We start from the raw sequence: 20038 nt of genomic DNA on the forward strand, positions 1-20038 counted from the left end.
CAGACTCCGTCTCAAAAAAAAAAAAAAAAAAGATATGACACCAAAAGCATAAGCTACAAAAGAAAAAAACAGACAATTTGGATTTAATTAAAATCAAAAACTTGTGCTTCAAAGGACACTATGAACAAAGTAAAAAGACAACCTACAGAATTGGGAGAAAATATCTGCAAATCCCATATCTGATAAGGGCTGAGTATCTAGCATATAAAGAACTCTTACCTCACAATTTAATAATAGAAACACAAATTACACTGTATATATAGTGTAATATATATATATATATATGTGTTTTTTTTTTTTTTTTTTTCAAGATGGAGTCTTGCTCTGTCACCCAGGCTGTAGTGCAGTGATGCCACCTTGGCTCACTGCAACCTCCACCTCCCAGGTTCAAGCAATTCTCCTGCCTCAGCCCCCCAAGTAGCTGGGATGTCAGGCACGCACCACCACGCCCGGCTAATTTTTGTATTTTCAGTAGAGACGGGTTTTCACCATGTTGGCGAGGCTGGTCTCAAACTCCTGGCCTTGTGATCCGCCTGCCTCAGCCTCCCAAAGTGCTGGGATTACAGGTGTAAGCCACCGTGCCCAGCCAAATTACACAATATTTAAATGGGCAAAGGCTCTGAATAGACATTTCTCCAAAGAAGATGTACAGTTGACTAATAAGCACATGAAAAGATGCTCAACATCAGTAGTCATTAGGGAAATGCAAATCAAAATCACAAGAAGATACCACTTCACACCCAGTAGCATGGCTGTAATCAAAAAGACAGTAACAAGAGTGAGGATATGAAGAAATCAGAACCTTCCATACACCACTTATGAGAATGTAAAATGGTGTAGCTGCTCTGAAAAACAGTTTATAGAAATATTAAACCTAGAGTTACCATATGACCCAGCAATTTCACTCCTCAGTATATACCCAGGAGAAATGAAAACATATGTCCACATAGAAACTTGTACATGAATATTCATGTAGCATTATTCATAGTCGCCAAAAAGTAGAAGCAATTTAAATGTCCATCAATGTATGAATGGGTAAACAAAATGTGATATATCCATACAGTGGACTATTATTCAACCATAAAAAGGAATGAAATCTTGGTATATGCTATAATATGGATGAACCTTGAAAACATTATGCTCAATTAAAAGAGTCAATCACAAAAGATCACAGATTTATGATTTCATTTTTATGAAACATCCAGAATAGGCAAATCTACAGACACAGAAAGTAGATTAGTGGTTGCCAGGGATCATGAGGAGGGAGGAATGGGACTGACTGCTAAGAGGTATGTGGTTTCTTTTGAGGGTGATGAAAATGTTTTAAAATTGATTGTGGGGACATTTGCAAAACTCTGTGACTATACAAAAGACCATTGAATTGTACAATTTAGATGGGTGAGTTGCATGCTATGTGAATGATATTTCAATAAAGCTATTTTAAAAATGAGGCCACTCTTACCTCTTCATAAACTCCCAGTAGCGGTACCATACCAGATAATAAAAATAAGACTTTGTTAAAATAGCTCCAAGCAATCCACTGGATTTTCCAAAGCCCCAAATGCTGTGTAACATGTTTTATATAAATGAAATTGCATTTTTATCTTGGTGGCAAACTTATGGCCTTTATCTTAGGTGGCCCAAGCTTTATATACAAGTGCAAAGTCCAAAACACCTCTATAAGCTATACGCCACTAACTTCAAAAGTATACAGTGACACCTGGCCTCACTGCTACCGGGTGGGAGCCAGCCTTTCATCTTCTTAGGTGCATACTCCTAGCCTTTGGAAAGTAAATGCCTCCTCGTGGGCATCACTTGAATTCTATTTGTAATAACATTACTTGGGAGATATGGCTTCAATAGCTTTCTTACTGGTTCCCTAGCACTAATTTTCCCACCTGCATTTGTTGTTTCTATCTGGATTATTGTAGAGCCCTTGTTTGGAGCTATTGAAGGTGTGAGTGCTGGTCTGTTTTTAATTGGCATGCTAGTGGCTGTTGTTGCCTTATTGATCTGCAGACAGAAAGTGAGGTAAGTACAAAGATCCTTTTCGTGATTGGACCCACAACTTTAAAAAATGCAACTGAGGCCGGGCGCGGTGGCTCAAGCCTGTAATCCCAGCACTTTGGGAGGCCGAGACGGGCGGATCACGAGGTCAGGAGATCGAGACCATCCTGGCTAACACGGTGAAACCCCGTCTCTACTAAAAATACAAAAAAAACTAGCCGGGCGAAGTGGCGGGCGCCTGTAGTCCCAGCTACTCGGGAGGCTGAGGCAGGAGAATGGCGTAAACTCGGGAGGCGGAGCTTGCAGTGAGCTGAGATCTGGCCACTGCACTCCAGTCCGGGCGACAGAGCGAGACTCCGCCTCAAAAAAAAAAAAAAAAAAAAAAAAAAAAAAAAAAAAAAAAAATGCAACTGAAAATTCCCTTTAGGCTGAAAACTAAGAAGTGAAAATAATTTAATTTTTCCAGGTTAAATTGTCACTGTTTTCTCAATAAAAACAAAAGTCAAACTCTAAAGCCATGACTCACTTTTCTCAGTTCTTTTATATCCCATTGATGAATTCATCCCTTGCCAAAGGACTGAGGGGCCATCTATAGCTTTATTTAAAGATGAAGTGACTCCTTTTGCACAGGAAAAAAAATATTTGTGTGTGTGTGTGGTTCATATCCTCATGAAGACAGAGATGTTTGCAAATTGCATGTCCAAGTGCTCTTCTGAAATATCCTGAAAAGTGTGGTTGACATCACCACACTTCTTTTTTTTTTTTTTTTGTAGTTCATATCTGCCATCCTGATTTAAGAAGGGACCAAAAAGAACCAAATAGCATGTGGCCCCAATGTCGTGCCTTCTTCTCTTAGCGAATTTTTTTTCTTAATTTGGCACATGTTCCTCTTTATTGAAGTCGTGTCTGGCATCTGAAATTTACTGGATTTTTTTAAAGCAAAGTTTTATTGAGAATGTGGGAAGTGATTATAACCTGTAGCCAAAAACCAGGAGACAAATCTTCAGTTTTTGCAGAGATCCGTTTCTGGGTGGGAATGATCTACTTTATTCTTTTTCCTTTCCCTCCCTCAGAGAGATGTTGGCTGAGTGCAAATCTACATGAATACTGAAAAATCTGTATTTGCACAAACATGCACAGCCTTACCATAAATGGAAAAATTTGTTCAAGCCAAGTATCATAATCAGAATAAAAGTTCTCTCTCTTATGTTTCAGCCATGGTCGAGAAAGACCCTCTGCCCGTCTGAGCATTCGTAGGGATCGACCATTATCTGTCCACTTAAACCTGGGCCAGAAAGGGTAAGCACCACATTTGCCTTCATATAATTTGTTGAAAGATGGTATTCTGTGAAATTTGCTAACAAAGTCTTCTTCTTTTGGTTTCCCTTCACAGTAACCGGAAAACTTCTTGGTAAGAGAGAGAACACATTAATTACTATATTATCTGCCTTTGAAATATGAGTCAGAATGGTTATGGCACTTTCCATTTTCTGCAGTAACTCTCTTTTCTGTTTCATTTTTAATTACAGTCCAATAAAAATAAATCAGTTTGAAGGGCATTTCATGAAGCTACAAGCTGACTCCAACTACCTTCTATCCAAGGAATACGAGGTACAACTCAAGCAGAATGAAGCCTCAGCATCCCTAGTTCTTAGCAGAATTTCCCTCCTAATGTTTACTGTGTAATCATAGGCTGATTGGGCTCAGAAGTTAGGAGGCTGCTTAGAATCTCAGCTGAGCACTCTTTTATGCCTAAACTATGCCCTGAACAATATACCATCTAATCTTAGAGGCCAGGTTGAGCTCCAGAATAACACAGCAAACCAAAGGCTACCTGGATCAGACAGTAAGGAAGAATTAACAAATCTCAAATGCAGACCTACTGCTGTCAGATATTCAGCCTGGCCGTTTGCTTGGCTGGGACATACTGTGGTTTTGCAAAAGCACGTAGCTTTTGGATTTGATTCTCAGGTTTGCCACTTGGCTGACCTGGGGCACAGCAGTTATCCTATCTGAGCCTCACCTGTAAAATAGTGAGAGGAACACTTCCCTTGTGGGGTTGTTGTGGGGATCAGAGCTAATGCATGTTGAATACCAGGCATTCATAAACAGTAGCTAGTGTATATATTTTCATATTATTATGTATCTCCAGGACTGTATGATTTGCTTTATTCTATTTCATATCCTCCACTTACAAACTTGTTTTTGAACTAACAGGAATTAAAAGATGTGGGCCGAAACCAGTCATGTGATATTGCACTCTTGCCAGAGAATAGAGGGAAAAATCGATACAACAATATATTGCCCTGTAAGTTTTGTGTCAGAATTTGTAATACTGTCTTCCTCTAGCCATTTCTGCATTTTTCTCCAAAAACGAAATGGGGCTAAAGAAATATAATGTAACTGGATATGGACAATCTCAAGCTCTGAATGCCTTTAATAAGAAATAACTTACATATTCCTGCACGTCTCTCCAGAGGGATAATAGCCAGTTTAAATTCTGATTATGAAAGGCCTGTTATGCTATTGACATTTCCTCCATGTGATCCTACTGCTTCTCTTTGGAGGCTAAGCAGTAAATGGGGTTAACAGCAAGGGCTCTGACATCAAGCAGACCTGGGTTTGCTTAGCAAAGTCTTTGGTTAGCAATTTCTACTTAAATTTCCTTACCCCATTAGGTAAAGCAATAGAAGGTAGGTTTTCTGGATTGTATTCATTCCAGCAGTGAAAGGGAGCTGGCCACTCCATCAGGCAAATGTAATGTTACAAAGGGAAGCACAGATGGGGCTTCACGTTGTATCCTGTGTCTGACTGGTTATAGGCCACCTATGCAATGTGGGGCAAGCTAGTTATCCTGTCTGAGCCTCATCTGCAAACTGGAGATAAGATCACCTCCCATCTGAGGCTGTTGTGGGGATCAGAGCTAAGGCACATCACACACATTACATAAACTGTAGAAAAATCACTCCAAGACTCAGCGGCAAATCTCTCCTTCCAGATGATGCCACACGAGTGAAGCTGTCCAATGTAGATGATGATCCTTGCTCTGACTACATCAATGCCAGCTACATCCCTGTAAGTGACCCACTAGGCCACAGTGTTCGGGATGAGGCTTTGGTGGGTGGCTACACAGGAGATGCCACTCCTGCATGTTCCTGTTATTCTTAGCTCTGGAAACACTTGTAGATTTCAGAAGAGCACGTCTGAATGCCATAAAAAAAACAGGGTATCTAATTCAGTTCCTGCTAAGCCACATTTTTCACAATGGCTATAGTCAAATGAAATTATAATGAGCCCAGGATCCATTTTCATAGGTCATCTACTCTCTGCAGTCCTTAACCTAAATGAGAGCTTCCTAAGGAAGATGGACCCCCCCTGCTAAAGCTGCCTAGCTAGAGAAGTTGATCCCATGTTATTTGGAATCTTCACAACCACAGACACAACTCAAAGGTTATATCAAATCTTCGGGCTCTGGTTTTGGTTAGCATCTTGCCACCTTCCTACAGCACACTGCAGTGGAAAAAGTTTTCAGATCAAACAAATCTAGATTTGAATCCCACTTCTGGCCCTTGTTGACCCTGTGACCTTGGATACATTATGTCACCTTTTTGGGCCTCCATTTTCTTTTCCAAAAACTGAGGATAGTAATATTTACCTCAAGCAACCATCCACTCACTCAATAAACACTTAGAAATTAAGTGCTAACTGTAAGTCAAACACTGAGCTGTTTACAGGCATGGGATAAGATGGAATCCTGACCCTGAAAGCACTCTCAGAAGAGTTGAGGCAGGAAAAGACAATGGCATGAGAAACCTGCCACAGCAATGCCTCTCCTACATTGAAAGATGTCTGCATCATCTGGGGATCTTGTGAAAAGGCAGATTCTGATCCAGCAGGGCTGAGGCAGGGCCTGGGAGTCTACATTTCTTTTCTTTTTTTTTTTTTTTTTTTGAGATGCAGTCTCGCTCTGTCGCCCAGGCTGGAGTGCAGTGGCAGGATCTCCGCTCACTGCAAGCTCCGCCTCGGGGGTTCACGCCGTTCTCCTGCCCCATCCTCCCGAGAGCTGGGACTACAGGCGCCCGCCACCATGCCCGGCTAATATTTTTTTGTATTTTTAGTAGAGATGGGGTTTTACCATGTTAGCCAGGATGGTCTCAATCTCCTGACCTCATGATCTGCCCGCCTCGGCCTCCCAAAGTGTGAGGATTATAGGCGTGAGCCACTGCGCCCGGCTGAGTCTGCATTTCTAACAAGCCTCTGGGTGATTTCAGTGCTGCTGGTCTGAGAACCGCACTCAGCAGCAAGAGGCTAGAGGTTGCCATGGGGCATCTACGAGGAGAATATCCCCAGCAGAGAGAAAGATAAAAGAAGGCTCAGCCAAGCAGGCACCATGCTGAGGATAAGCAAGGATTGGTTAGATAAGAGGCAGTGTTTGCATGGCTGGGAGTGGCGATGGCAGGGGTGACATAATGTGGAGACCCTGAGGAAAGAGAAAGAGCTTCGCATAGAATCGACAAGGAATTGCTGTCATTGCTGGAGTGCAGAAGGAGATGAAAATATCCCGCTCTTGGACGGTGGTTTGGATTAAGTAAGTCCATTAGATGGTAGACGTGCAGTTGACAGTGGTTTCTCTTCCATGATGCTTCCTGTGGATGACCTACCTTACCAAATTATTCTGACATTGATTGTCCAAAATGACTAACACTTTTGTACATTAAATAGGGAAAGAGCATGATTACAGTCCCTCAAACAGTCTACATAAATGCCCCCCCGACACACACATATAATTGAGGGTGAAGTGTTGTCTAGATCATTGCCTGAGTCCCCCATTTGCTTTCAGAATAGACCCAGGCAAGTAAAAGGGAATGTAGCTCTTAACACTAGTTCAATGTTCTGACCTTTGTCCTTCCTGCTCCCAAGCCTTGACACTTGTGTTAGTATCTTTTTCTGAAGTCAGAGACTTGGCAGAGACCTCCCTATCATCTAATCTGAAGAACTCTTTGTTTATACTTCTGAAGAGGCCCATTGTTTCTGACTCTCCATATTGTAAATTCATTGCAGGGCAACAACTTCAGAAGAGAATACATTGTCACTCAGGGACCGCTTCCTGGCACCAAGGATGACTTCTGGAAAATGGTGTGGGAACAAAACGTTCACAACATCGTCATGGTGACCCAGTGTGTTGAGAAGGGCCGAGTGAGTAAACAGTCTTCCTGCCATCCAAGCTTTGCTTTCTGCCACCTGGACAGAATTCTGCCCCATCATCAAGTGCAACCCCGCAAAACCAAGTAGGGATCATGTGAGAACATTGTTAGTGACTTACGCCACTCTGTTCAAACGACTCTAATAGTAAACCCAAGTGAGGCCTCATTCTGATTCTGGGTCTAAAGTTCCAGTGAAAGCTGTTTCCATTTGAGGACTGGGACTACTGGCAGTGCCCATTACACCAAAAGATTACCTGGCCACTTGGCTACTCCATTCTTCAGTGTATGGCCGGGGGAGAGACCCAGTCAGAGTCACTGGACCTGCCCCCCCTCCCAGGAAAGGAGAAGTGAGTTGTAGACTGTGTTGGCAGACAAAAAGTAAAAGAATAATCCAGACAAATTAAGCAACCCCCCCTTGTAATGCACTTATCATCCTGCACTTTATATGGTTATTTTGAGGATTAAAAGAGAGATTACGGCCGGGCGTGTTGGCTCACGCCTGCAATCCCAGGACTTTGGGAGGCTGAAGGGGTGGATCATAAGGTCAGGAGATCTATCAGGTGAAAGTAGGAGATTAGCAAAAAAACTTAGCCGGGCACAGTGGCGGGCGCCTGTAGTCCCAGCTACTCAGGAGGCTGAGGCAGGAGAATGGCGTGAACCCGGGAGGCGGAGCTTGCAGTGAGTCCAGATCGCGCCACTGGACTCCAGCCTGGGTGACAGAGCGAGACTCCATCTCAAAAAAAAAAAAAAAAAAAAAAAAAGGATTACATGTGAAGTGCCCAGTATCTGCGCTCAGTAAATATATGCTTACAATCCTCTTTCCCTTGTCTGTGTACATGTAAAGACGAGCTTAGCTAAATGTTCTAACTTCTCAAAGATCTCTTGGCACATGGCCCACGTTAGGACAGTGACATAAAAATATGAATGAAGCAGGGCCAGGAAGACAGTGCCTTCCTGTACCCAACTAGATATTTCTTTAGAAAGAACAATAAATTGTGAACCACGGTTTACCTGCTAGTGGAACTGAAATGCCAAAGGGGGAAAAAAAAAAACCTCAAGCCATATATCACTGGGCCTAAAAAATGAGTGAACCCAAAGGCTGGCGTTAGGGTTGCTCCTTGTGCAGGCTCTCCCCTTCACTTGGAGCAGCACCTCAGCTTCAGCAGTGGCCATGAGAAGGTTAATATAAAGTAGACGGTCAAATTGCTTTAGCAGCTGATCCCAGATTCCTAACTCAGGAAGACATTTGGAGGAGGGAAACCGCAGGTTCACAAAGGAGTAACTTTTCCGGACTCACTTTTTTTCTGTCTGTCCTGTTCTAGGTAAAGTGTGACCATTACTGGCCAGCAGACCAAGATTCCCTCTACTATGGGGACCTCATCCTGCAGATGCTCTCAGAGTCCGTCCTGCCTGAGTGGACCATCCGGGAGTTTAAGATATGCAGTGTATGTTAGCTTGCTTGACTTCATTTAACAACCCAGCTTGGAGAGATGAACGAGATCTGTGAATCCCACTTTTGCTGGTTCCTCTCTTGTAGTTTCAGCCCATAGGAATTGCTCCATGGCTCAGTTGTCAAGCTTGAAGGTTTGCATTGGACATTTCCTCTTATTATCCTGCTCTCTGCTCTTACAGGAGGAACAGCTTGATGCACACAGACTCATCCGCCACTTTCACTATACGGTGTGGCCAGACCATGGAGTCCCAGAAACCACCCAGTCTTTGATCCAGTTTGTGAGAACTGTCAGGGACTACATCAACCGAAGCCCAGGTGCCGGGCCCACTGTGGTGCACTGCAGGTACTAGGACACCTAGCAGCCAATAAAATGGCAGCCATAAGGGGGTTGTGGAAAAATATGTAAGCATGGGGAATTTGGTAGGTGGAGGATTTGTCTGGACCAACCAGCCTGCCTCACCCCCAGAGGGTTTTATAACGTTCCTCCCCTTCTGCCAACATCATTCCTCTTCCCTGACTTCTCCTTTTTCACTTTCTCCCCCTGTAGCTCTCTCTCACCCTCACTCTCCAGCCTTCTCTCTCCCTCTTGCTCTTTTCCTACTTTCTGAAATCCAAAGTCCTGATGGGAATTCCATGCTTTCCATCATCAGGCATATCACCTTCAATCTAAGTTCCCAACAGCTCCCTTCCCATTCTAGCCAGGAAAGTGAGCACACAAGCTTATTCTTGCCTCTGGTCATTCTTCCATTTTGGGATGGCTTTCTCTCTCTTCTCCACCTAAGTCCTACCTATCCTTCAAGATTTATTTTCTAATCTTCCCTTCGGGTCTAGTAGCATGTCTTTGTCTATTTGTGCTGCTAAAACAAAATACCACAGACTGGATAACAAATAATAGAAATTTATTTATCACAGTCTAGAGGCTAGGAAGTCCAAAATCAAGGCACTGGCAGGTTGTGTCTGTTGAGAGCTTGGTCTCTGCTTCCAAGATGGTGCCTTGTCACTGTGTCCTCCAGAGCAGACAAAGGCTGTGTCCTCACATGGAGGGAGGGATGGAAGGGCAAAAGGACCTAGCTAGTTCCCTCCAACCCATTCATGAGGGCAGAGCCCTCATGACCTAATCACCTTCTCCACCTCTTAATATTGTTGCACTGGAGATTAAGTTTCAACATGAATTTTTGGAGGGGACACAAACATTCAAACCACAGCATAGCAATTGCCATCTATAGCACCTAATTTTTTCTCTTAAGTTTCTGTTCTCTTGATTTCTCTTTGCTTCATTCTGTCCAGAAAATCAACCTAACAAGTGAAATCTCTCTCTCTGGGGAGCCTGGTATTTAGCTAATTAATGTTTGCAGCAGCACTTTGATAGCCCTAACTGAATGGCACTACTAAATATGGAGCAGGGAATTACAGCAGTAAGAGAAATGCCAAGTGTACTCATCTCCCTCCTGTCAGCCCAGCACCCTAGGAGCCCGGCTTTCCTATGTCCTTGGAACCTTGACACTTTTAATAGGAAGGTGAGGCACTCACCTCAGAGCTTTCTGCTTTTTGAAAAATGGCAGTCATTTTTGTCCAGGACCACTGGAGAACTGTCCTTTATCTTATAGATGTGCGTATCAAAAATCCCCAGATGATACAGCCATTTTGGGGAGCAATTTGGCAATCCCTAGTGAAGTTGAAGGTGTTCATGGCCATGACCAACCCAAGAGTTCTGCTTCTAGGTTTCGACCCCTGAGAAATCTCCACATATATTCGTGTTCATTGCAACATATTTTAATACAGAAAAATTTTAAATGATCTTATAAATGATCTTATTACCACTGGATTAGCAGTGGTTTATGAGAGAATGAAAAGAATTTAGATCAGCTGGGTGTGGTATATCCTGCCTGTAATCCCAGCACTTTGGGGGCCAAAGTGGGAGGATCACTTGAGGCCAGGAGTTCGAGACCAGGCTGGGCAACTATTAGGGAGACCTTATCTCTACAAATCTTTTTTAATTAGCTGGGAGTAGTTATATGTGCCTGTGGTCCCAGCTACTCAGGAGGCTGAGGTGAGAGGATTGCTTGAGCCTGGGAGGTGGAGGCTGCAGTGAGCTATGCTTGTGCTACTGCACTCCAGTCTGGGCAACAGAGCAAGACTCGGGGAGGGGAGTGGAGGGGAGGGAAGAAGATCTATATGTAGCAATATAGATAAATCTGAAAATATAATATTGAGTAGGAAAGTTGACAAAAAGATACCTAAAGCATGTATACTACCGTTTCAGTAGATTTTTGAAACATAAATGTTGTTTATAGATTTACCTGTATGTAGGAAAAGTATTAAAAACATGCATGGAAATGATACATAGCAAGTGCAGAGCAGGACTTATGGTGGAGGACGGACAGGAAGGGAGTGGAGATGGAAGACTGTGCGGAGGTGGGATTGGGGGACTCTAGGTTAAACTTGTTTAAGAGAAAAAGAGCACATTGAGAGAAGGAAATATTCCTATCTTCTCCCTTAACTGGGAAGGGAAAAGAAAGATTGTGCCAGAGTCTCCAGATGCAATCTTGAAAGGCAAATTTAATAAAAAGGCTTGATCTTCCTTTGCCATCTCTTCTAGTGCTGGTGTGGGTAGGACTGGAACCTTTATTGCATTGGACCGAATCCTCCAGCAGTTAGACTCCAAAGACTCTGTGGACATTTACGGAGCAGTGCATGACCTAAGACTTCACAGGGTTCACATGGTCCAGACTGAGGTAAGAGTTATAGACTGAAAGTTATAGGCCACCCTCCTCCCCACTATATTCCCACAAAAAAAATACCAGACTTTAATCTGACAAGGGGAAATAACTATGACACATTAGGAAGAGAAAAAAAGAACTGAATATAGATATTTTCTAAGACTTGTTATTTTAAAACAAATCTCACTGGTCTTGAAGGTGACAATCTTGAGGCTCATTTTAAGATAGGCTGGCAAATGAGCATAAGAACCTCAGTTAGGAAAGAAGATCCCAATCTCTTCTCTCCCCCAGCCCCACTCCCTGCACCTACACCCCCATTTTGGAAGTGTATGTAGGTTATAAAGACCACATGCTTCCATCTGTGCAGCACTTTGACATTTGCAGAGCATTTTTGAACACGTTCTCATTAAATTTTCACAATAACCTGGTGAGACATATTATATTCCATTTCCAGACTAGAAAATGAAGGTCCATAAGCTTAAGGGCTTTGCACAAAGCCCACAGCCATGAAGTGGCTGAGGTGGCTTGGGCACTATTCTAGAGAACCCTGGGCCCTTGAGTGTGCTATAAGTGTACTAGCCTCAGGGTCAGATCTCTTCCTCAATAGAGACCAAGCATTCACTCCTCTGCATCAATGCCTTCCAAGGCTGAAGTTCTCTTACCCTCGTGTTTCACAAATTTTTCTACAACTAACTATGCAAAATCCTCTGTATTTTTTCTACAACTAACTATGCAAAATCCTCTGTATTAAAAAAAAAAAAAATCCATGGTTGGAAAAGTAAAAAGTCCTACATGCTTCTGTGTCCTTCTGTGTCCCCTCTTAGAGTCACAGTACCCAAGGACACTGCACAGAGAGCAATGCTCCACAAAAAGAGAGCCTCCTGCAGCCATGGCCCCTCTTTGAGCTTTGTTGAACCCACTATTTCCAAAACCATCTTGACCTCTGAATTCTTTTCTTGTGCAGCACATATTAATATCCTGCATTCAAGCCAGCAACAATTGAACCAGAGAAATTAAAATAAAAATTAAAACTATCCTGCAGAACTCACATTTGGCAAAACAATGGCATCATTGTCTCCTGCAGGCAGGCTCCTCTGCCACCACTATTGTCCTGAGCTGAGAGTACTTTCATTATAACAATGATTCTACCATATTTTGAATGTTTTATTATGAAATTGTTTTAAAAAAATACACGAAACATGGCTGGGTACAGTGGCTCATGCCTGTAATCCCAACGCTTTGGGAGGCCCGGCGGGGGCAGATCACTTGAGGCCAGGAGTTTGACACCAGCCTGGGCCACATGGCAAGAGCCCACCTCCACACAAAATTTTTAAAAAGAAAATACACAAAACTAGGAAAAATAGTATAGTGAGTTTCCATGTACCCAAACCCCAGCTTCTACAATTATCAGTATTCTGTGTTCTTTTCCCATCTGTATCCCACATTTAATGTTCCCCTACCCCATGGCATTACGCCATTGAAATATTTTAAAGCAAATCCCACTTACCACATTATTTCATCCTTAAATACACATATACATGTATATACATATGTATGTGTACCCACGTACACATGTAATATATGTCATATTGCATATATGTGTGTATATGTGCATATATGTGCATGTGTATATGTGTACATTTGTATGGATATGTGATATTACATATACTGCATATATACATGTATACATATATTTGATAAGGAGCCTTTAAAATTATGACCGCAATGTCATTATCACATCTGTGTCTTAACCATAATTCCTAAATATCATCTAATATCCAGTCAGTATTTATCTCAAAAAATTACTTTTTATAAAAAAACTGTAGTTGGTTTTCATTAGAATCCAGAGTTTACATACTTCATTTGGTTGAAGTGTCTCTGAAATATTTTTTAATCTATAATCCTCCCTCCCATTTGTTTTCTATGACATTTATTTGTTAAAGAAGCCAGCTCATTTGTTCGGTAGATTTTCCCACATTCTAGATGTGGCTGATTGCTTTTTCATGGTGGTAATATATTCCTTTACTCCCCATGGATTTTGTCAGCTGGTGGTTAGATCTGGAGGCCTGATTAAACTCTTGCTTCGTGGGTGGTACTGAGGGCTTTCTGTTGCATGACATCAGAAGGCAGATCACCATGTCTGTCTCTCTTTCAGCACTGAGAATACTGACGGTGAGTTCAGGGAGTGTCAGCCCGAACCCTTCATTATCCCCATCAACCTTTCACTTAATGGTTTTAGCAGTCACTGATGACCTCTGCCTAGCTCTGTCATTTCATCAAAGGTTGCAGAATTATATTACCCTGTATCATAATTACTACCCTTCAGCTTCCTCCAGACTACACATTCCTAGAGGGTGGGAACCTGTTTTCCTTCTCTATATCCTCAATATTTTTTAATCTTTTAAATGAACAAATATCCTACACTTACGTTGCTAAAAAGTCAGCATTAATATTTTGTTAGTTTACTGTCACTTTCACAATTTGTAACTTGGGGAAGAGGAGGTTATATTGTAAATAGTCTCCATCTTTTCCCTATTCTGTTCTCCTTTTCCTCCTACCTCACTGAGGATGCTGTGGCTTAGTGCCTCAGCTTGTCTTCTTAATGTTTTGAGTTCCCCAAGGTTCTGTCCTCAAGGCACCACCCTTTCTCTCAGTCTTCATTCTTTGTGATATTCTCCATTCCCATACATGCTCATGTTACCCAACTGTAATTCTCCTGTCTCCACATACATACCTGTAAGTGCCTGCCTACCAGATGGATTCCCCCAGAAGCCTTACAGTCATCTAATTTCAAAAAGATCAAAGCCAAACTCATTCTCTTTCTTTCAAAAAACCAAACAAAACAACAAAAACATTCCTCCTGCTCTTGCACCTTCCAGTTTCATTTAATAGTATTGCCATCCATGTGTTTGCCCAAGCCAGGGAGCTGACTTCTTATATTTTTTAAGGGATGGGGTCTCATTATGTTGCCCAGACTGGACTCAAATTCTGTGCTCAAGCAATCTTCTACAGTTGTGCACCACCACACCTGGCATGCTTACATGCATGGATATGGGCATTTATTTATTATTTCTATTTTTTGTTTATTTACGTGGTGAGACAAGATCTCACTATGTTGACTATGCTAGACTCAAACTCCTGGGCTCAATGGAGTGGATTTCTTTTCCTCCAGTTTCCACATCCACGCAGTCACAAAGTCCTTTCCTTCCTTTGGAGCCAGCCCCTCATCCCACTGCCACTGCCCTTGCACAGTCCTTTATCAACTCTCATTAGTCCTGCTAATAAGTAGCCTCCTAGTGGGTCTCCTGCCTTCAGTTCCACCCTAATGATCCCTTCAACATCAAAGTTCCCTTGCTGACTCTGTCAGCTCCCTGCAAAAAAATCGTGAAAAGCTCACCACTGCTTGTAAAATGAAGTTCAAACCTCATCCTGGGTACAAGCTTCTTTATAACCTGGCCCCAACTTACTCCTCCAGCTTCATGTCATTGTACTAGCCACCACCAGTGATTAGGGTCTGCCAAATTAAGGAAGGTTTACCCACCTGGGCCAGAATCCACTTTGTCTTTCCATCATAATGAAATAAACATTGCAGTAAGATAAAATTTTCTATCTCCCTTTTTTCTCAATCACACAAAATGCTAAATGCTATCCAGGTACTAGGTTGGTGCAAAAGTAATCACAGTTTTTGCCATTACTTTTAATGGCATTAACTGCATTTTAATGGCATTTAATTGCATAAATTGTATTTAATGGCATTTAATTGCATTACTTTTAATGGCAAAAACCGTGATTACTTTTGCATCAACCTAGTATCATCTGCCTTGCTTTAAGCCTCTGCTGAAGTTGAGTTGTTTCTACAGGCTCAGAATCCCTGGTGCTAGAGCTTGCATTTGGTAATGGGAGTGGGTGCAGAGGGGTGTGATCTGTGGCTGAGCCCCTGTGTGTGACTATTTCAGCAAAAGACAGAGGACATTTGGGCCCCTTGTATTATTTTTCTGGGTCCATGGTGACAGTGAACTTCAACTTACCTCTGTCTTTATTTGAGATACAAAGGGATGCAGGTCTTCACAAGCTTTCCAACAGCAAGCATCTCTAAACGAAGAGGCATTGGTCAGGGGATTTATGAGTGTCCCTTCTTCTTTTACGCTGCTTTGAGGAAAATTTGCAGCCTGACCCTAAGAGAGACACTCAGGGAGCAATAACCTGTTAAAGAACAATAGATGATAGTCACAGTCTCGATCTCATTTACTTCTGCTGGGAAGGAAACACTGAGATGTTGTAGGACTAAGGACCTCAGGTTCCATTTGGGGCATTGTTCGAGGGGTTTCCCATGACCCACGCAACCAGCATTTTAGCTGCACTAGACTTCTCACAATTTCCAGAATATATGTGAAATGTTATGTTATGTTGCCTTACTTCTTTGCTTGAATTCTTATAAATATCACCTTTTCTCTTTAGCTTGATAGTGTCCTCCCCTCAAAATGAACCTAATGGCTTTCTCTTCTGTATGAAACCTTATACACAATTGTATCTTACGTTTATCATCTTATAGGTGTTTGTTCACTAAATACTAAGCCATGCACTCAGGGATCACAAAAAGACTATAATACTATAAATAATATCTAATACTCCAAATATTGATGAAATTGAATGGAACTGAATGTGTCAACACTAAGCCAAGCCTTCACCAGTTAACAAAAAATTATCTTTTGTGATCTGAGATTCATATATTAGGCTTTGTCTACTTTTCATTAAGAATAAAGTGAGAAGCACATTAACAATCTCACTGTTTTAGAGTAATCATTTTCAAAGGGACATTCTATTGGGAAAAGAAGAACTTATATTTAAGACAAGGCAAATTAATGGATATTAACTTGTTTCAAAGCCCATGGTGAATCATTGTTAAAGAATTTATTAATAGGCCATAGCACAGATGTACTAGAGTTCATTCACAGCTTACCTCTAAGGTCCCAAAGTAATTTAATATCCCAGTAGAAGTGAAAAAATGAATTATGCTTTGGGTGGAAGAGAACAGGGAGGTTTCAGTCTATAATTTGGTGGATCCTTTTTAAGGTAGCGAAAAGAGACTACTTTATACTACCATTCTCAGATACCTTTCTCAGATTTTCAAGATTGAGACTGCATATAACATTCATAATAAATGGCAAAGGTCTGTGAGCAGAGAATAGTTATCAATATTATTGCAGGCCTCACTTCTTATTGATTTGGTTGTTTAAAATGTCCTTTTCTAGGCTGGGTACAGTGGCTCACACCTGTAATCCTAGCACTGTTGGGGGCCAAAGAAGGAGGATGGCTTGAGGCCAGGAGTTTCAGACCAGCCTGGGCAACAGAGCAAGACCTTGTCTCTAAAAAAAAATTTTTTTAATTTATCTAGGCCTGATGGTCCATACCTATAATCCCAGATACTCAGGAGACTGAGGTGTGAGAATCACTGAAGACCAGGAGTTCAAAGCTGCAGTGAGCTATGATTGTGTCACTGTACTCCAGCTTAGGCAACAGAACAAGACCCCGTCTCTTAAAAAAAAAAAAAAATTAAATATTCTTATCTGTTGATTATACCAGACCTACCTTATATAGTCCCATGGATAGATGACCAGGCTAGCTTCCAATCAGGGACAATATCTAGTGCCAACCCATAAAAATAAGTACTTATTTACTTGGAAAGATTGTTAGTGAGGAAAGACCTAATTGTTCTACTTTGTATCTCAAACCTCTAAAATACTTTAAGACTGACTACACTGATTGCCTTAAACACAAGGTCTGGAAATATTTTTCAATATCCATCTGACTGACATCAGTCTATATCCTTTAATGGACAAAGGATGTTAGCTATAAAAGAGACCTTTGCCTCCTTGTTTAATAAGTGGGAAAACTGGGATCCCAAGAAGCCTGATGGCTCAGCCTAGGCTGGCTGGAGGCTGCCGAGAGCCCACATAATTCATGACTCCCTCTGGGCCGTTGCTATATCAGCAAGGGAAAGTTCTGCAGAAATCCATTTCCTTATAAGAGAACTCAGGGAGTATAAGGAAGGGGGCCCAATGCACAAGCTTGACTGCCTGTGGCTGAGACACAGTGGTCAGTGGAGGTCTTTATGGTCACCAAAGCACTGACTCTTCTATATCTATTTATATTTCAAAAATAGTAAATTCTCAAATAGCCAACAGGTGGGTCTGTCCTCACTATGTAACCCTTGTAGTTCTCTGCAGTCAGCCAACATCTTTGAGATTCTTCCACATGGCAAACTCAGATGCTGAGAGAACAGAGGTGGATAAGACACTGGCCTTGCACTCAAAGAACTAACAGTCCAGCGGGACTTATTGCACACACCTCCCTTTTTTCACTGTGTTCCTAGAATAAAGGGAACAAACCAGCAGAGTATGCAGGGAAATTATTTTCTCATTCAGTAATGCAATGAAATTGGGATTCATATAAGAAAACTGGTGTAGTGAAAAAGACATGACTTTGAGGTCACATCTCCAAGATCAAATCCTGGGGCCCCATTTCTTAGCTGTGTGACCTTGGAGAAGTTACTTTTGAGTCTCAGTTTATACTGATAATTATATTTACTTCACAAGGTTGCTGAAATCATTAAATGAGATAATTTATGTAAGCTACAGAGCAGTGTCTGGCATTCGTTCATCTACTGAATTTGTGAAGGATCTACTATGTACTAGACACAGTTGCAGGCTCTCACAGAACATACTATATATATACACACACATATATACATAAATACTTATACATAAATATATACACACAAATATACATATATACACATAAATATTATAGGAATGAAAAATGCCACCTCTCTGCCCATTATCATTGTTCTCTTTTCAGTGGTAGTAAAAGACATTCTTTTATTTACCAGAGACCATTAGTGAAGTGATGATCAAGAAATTTGCTAACTATATATAGAATTCCATTATTGTCAATAGTTTGTGAGAGTCTCTCATCTTTCTCATGCATGAGAACAGGCTCTCCTCTGACATGTTTCTGCTTTTCCACAGTGTCAGTATGTCTACCTACATCAGTGTGTAAGAGATGTCCTCAGAGCAAGGAAGCTACGGAGTGAACAAGAAAACCCCTTGTTTCCAATCTACGAAAATGTGAATCCAGAGTATCACAGAGGTAGGCACTTACTTCACTTACTTCCAAGTTCCTTCATCAAGATATAGTCAATCTGGCCAGGCACAGAGGCTTATACCTGTAATCCCAGCACTTTGGCAGGCTGAGGCAGGATGATCACTTGAGCCTAAGAGTTTGAAACCAGCCTGGGCAACATAGGGAGATCCCGTCTCTACAAATAACTAAAAAAAAAAAAAAAAAAATCAGTCAGACAGACATCATGGCACATGCCCATAGTCTCAGTTACTTGGGAGGCTGAGGGGGAGGATCGCTTGAGCTCGGGAGGTCAAGGCTGTAGTGAGCTAAGATCATACCACTGCACTCCAGCCTGAATGACAGAGCAAGATCCTGTCTCAAAGAAAAAAGAAAAAGATTCTAGCTGGGTGCAGTGGCTCATGCCTGTAATCTCAGCACTTTGGGAGGCCAAGGCAGGCAGATCACCTGAAGTCAGGAGTTCGAGACCAGCCTGGCCAACATGGTGAAACCCCCATCTCTAGTAAAAATACAAAAGAGTCAGGCATAGTGGCTCATACCTGTAATCCCAGCTACTCAGGAGGCTGAGGTAGAACTGCTTGAACCCAGGAGGCAGAAGTTGCAGTGGGCTGAGATCCTGCCACTGCACTCCAGACTGGGCAACAAGAGTGAGACTCTGTCTCAAAAAAAAAAAAAAAAAAAAAAAAAAAAGAAAAGAAAAGAAGAGGAGAAGGGAGAGGAGGGGAGAAGAAAAGAGAAAAAAGAAAAAGAAAAGGAAAAGATTCTGGAAACCAATAACTTAAAGCTCTTCCAATGTACACCACCCATTTCTTCTCCTAGACACACAGAGTGGCAACGGGGAAGAGAGGGATGGTGGGAAGGGGGTTCCTGCAGCTGAGCAGCAGTTTCACAAGGTATCTCTTCCAGCCTAGCCGAGGATGCCTGCTACGAAGGACTCTGCTTAGCCTTTCTTTTCCAAGCAATAAGCTTCACTACTGGGGAGGATGCTTTGAAATCACAACTAGTTCAAGTTGTAAAATCCCTTTGGAAAAGAATTTGGCAATTGAGGTATCGGGGGTCCTTCGTATGTTATCTTGTGACCCTGTATTTCTCCTACCACCCTACATTACATACGAAAAGAAAAATTATTATGTGTGACGCTTTTCGTAGTTAAAAGTTTGACAAGCCTGGGCAGCAAAGTGAGGCCCCTTCTCTACAATAAATTTAAAAATTAACCAGGCATGGTGTGCACCTGTAGTCCCAGCTACTTGGGAGGCTGAGGCAGGAGAATCACTCGAGCTCAGGAGTTGAAGGCTGCAGTGAGCTATAATTGTGCCACTGCACTCCACCTGGGTGACAGAGCAAGACTGTATCTCAAAAACAGACAAACAGGTTGGGCATAGTGGTTCACGCCTGTAATCCCAGCACTTTGGGAGGCCAGGCCAAGGCAGGTGATCAGCTGATGTCAGGAGCTCAAGATCAGCCTGGCCAACATGGCGAAACCCCATCTCTACTAAAAATACAAAAATTAGCTG

General features: G+C 42.0%; 1 protein-coding gene and 1 long non-coding RNA gene across 5 annotated transcripts in view; one reads left to right on the forward strand and one right to left on the reverse strand.

Moving 5' to 3' along the window:
* The window catches only part of PTPRB (protein tyrosine phosphatase receptor type B), a 133174-nt gene that overhangs the window by 106019 nt on the left and 7117 nt on the right, over positions 1-20038 (forward strand). For both annotated transcript variants that reach the window (XM_010358716.2, XM_010358714.2), the window contains 11 exons: positions 1932-2031; positions 3223-3306; positions 3401-3418; positions 3537-3618; positions 4225-4315; positions 5006-5082; positions 7069-7203; positions 8534-8656; positions 8844-9007; positions 11264-11399; positions 18413-18533. In XM_010358716.2, coding sequence (XP_010357018.2) covers positions 1932-2031; positions 3223-3306; positions 3401-3418; positions 3537-3618; positions 4225-4315; positions 5006-5082; positions 7069-7203; positions 8534-8656; positions 8844-9007; positions 11264-11399; positions 18413-18533 — 1131 coding nt within the window. The remainder of the gene's footprint in view (positions 1-1931; positions 2032-3222; positions 3307-3400; positions 3419-3536; positions 3619-4224; positions 4316-5005; positions 5083-7068; positions 7204-8533; positions 8657-8843; positions 9008-11263; positions 11400-18412; positions 18534-20038) is intronic.
* Positions 1-20038, reverse strand: part of LOC115899986 — a 108303-nt gene that overhangs the window by 42185 nt on the left and 46080 nt on the right. For 2 of the 3 annotated variants that reach the window (XR_004059632.1, XR_004059631.1), the window contains exon 3: positions 15413-15587. This is a non-coding gene — a long non-coding RNA (uncharacterized LOC115899986). Of the gene's footprint in view, positions 1-15412; positions 15588-18545; positions 18669-20038 lie in introns of those variants that run through there. The other variant, XR_004059633.1, reaches the window with a different exon arrangement.

Source organism: Rhinopithecus roxellana, chromosome 10, assembly GCF_007565055.1.
Source record: "Rhinopithecus roxellana isolate Shanxi Qingling chromosome 10, ASM756505v1, whole genome shotgun sequence".
Lineage (NCBI taxonomy): Eukaryota > Metazoa > Chordata > Mammalia > Primates > Cercopithecidae > Rhinopithecus > Rhinopithecus roxellana.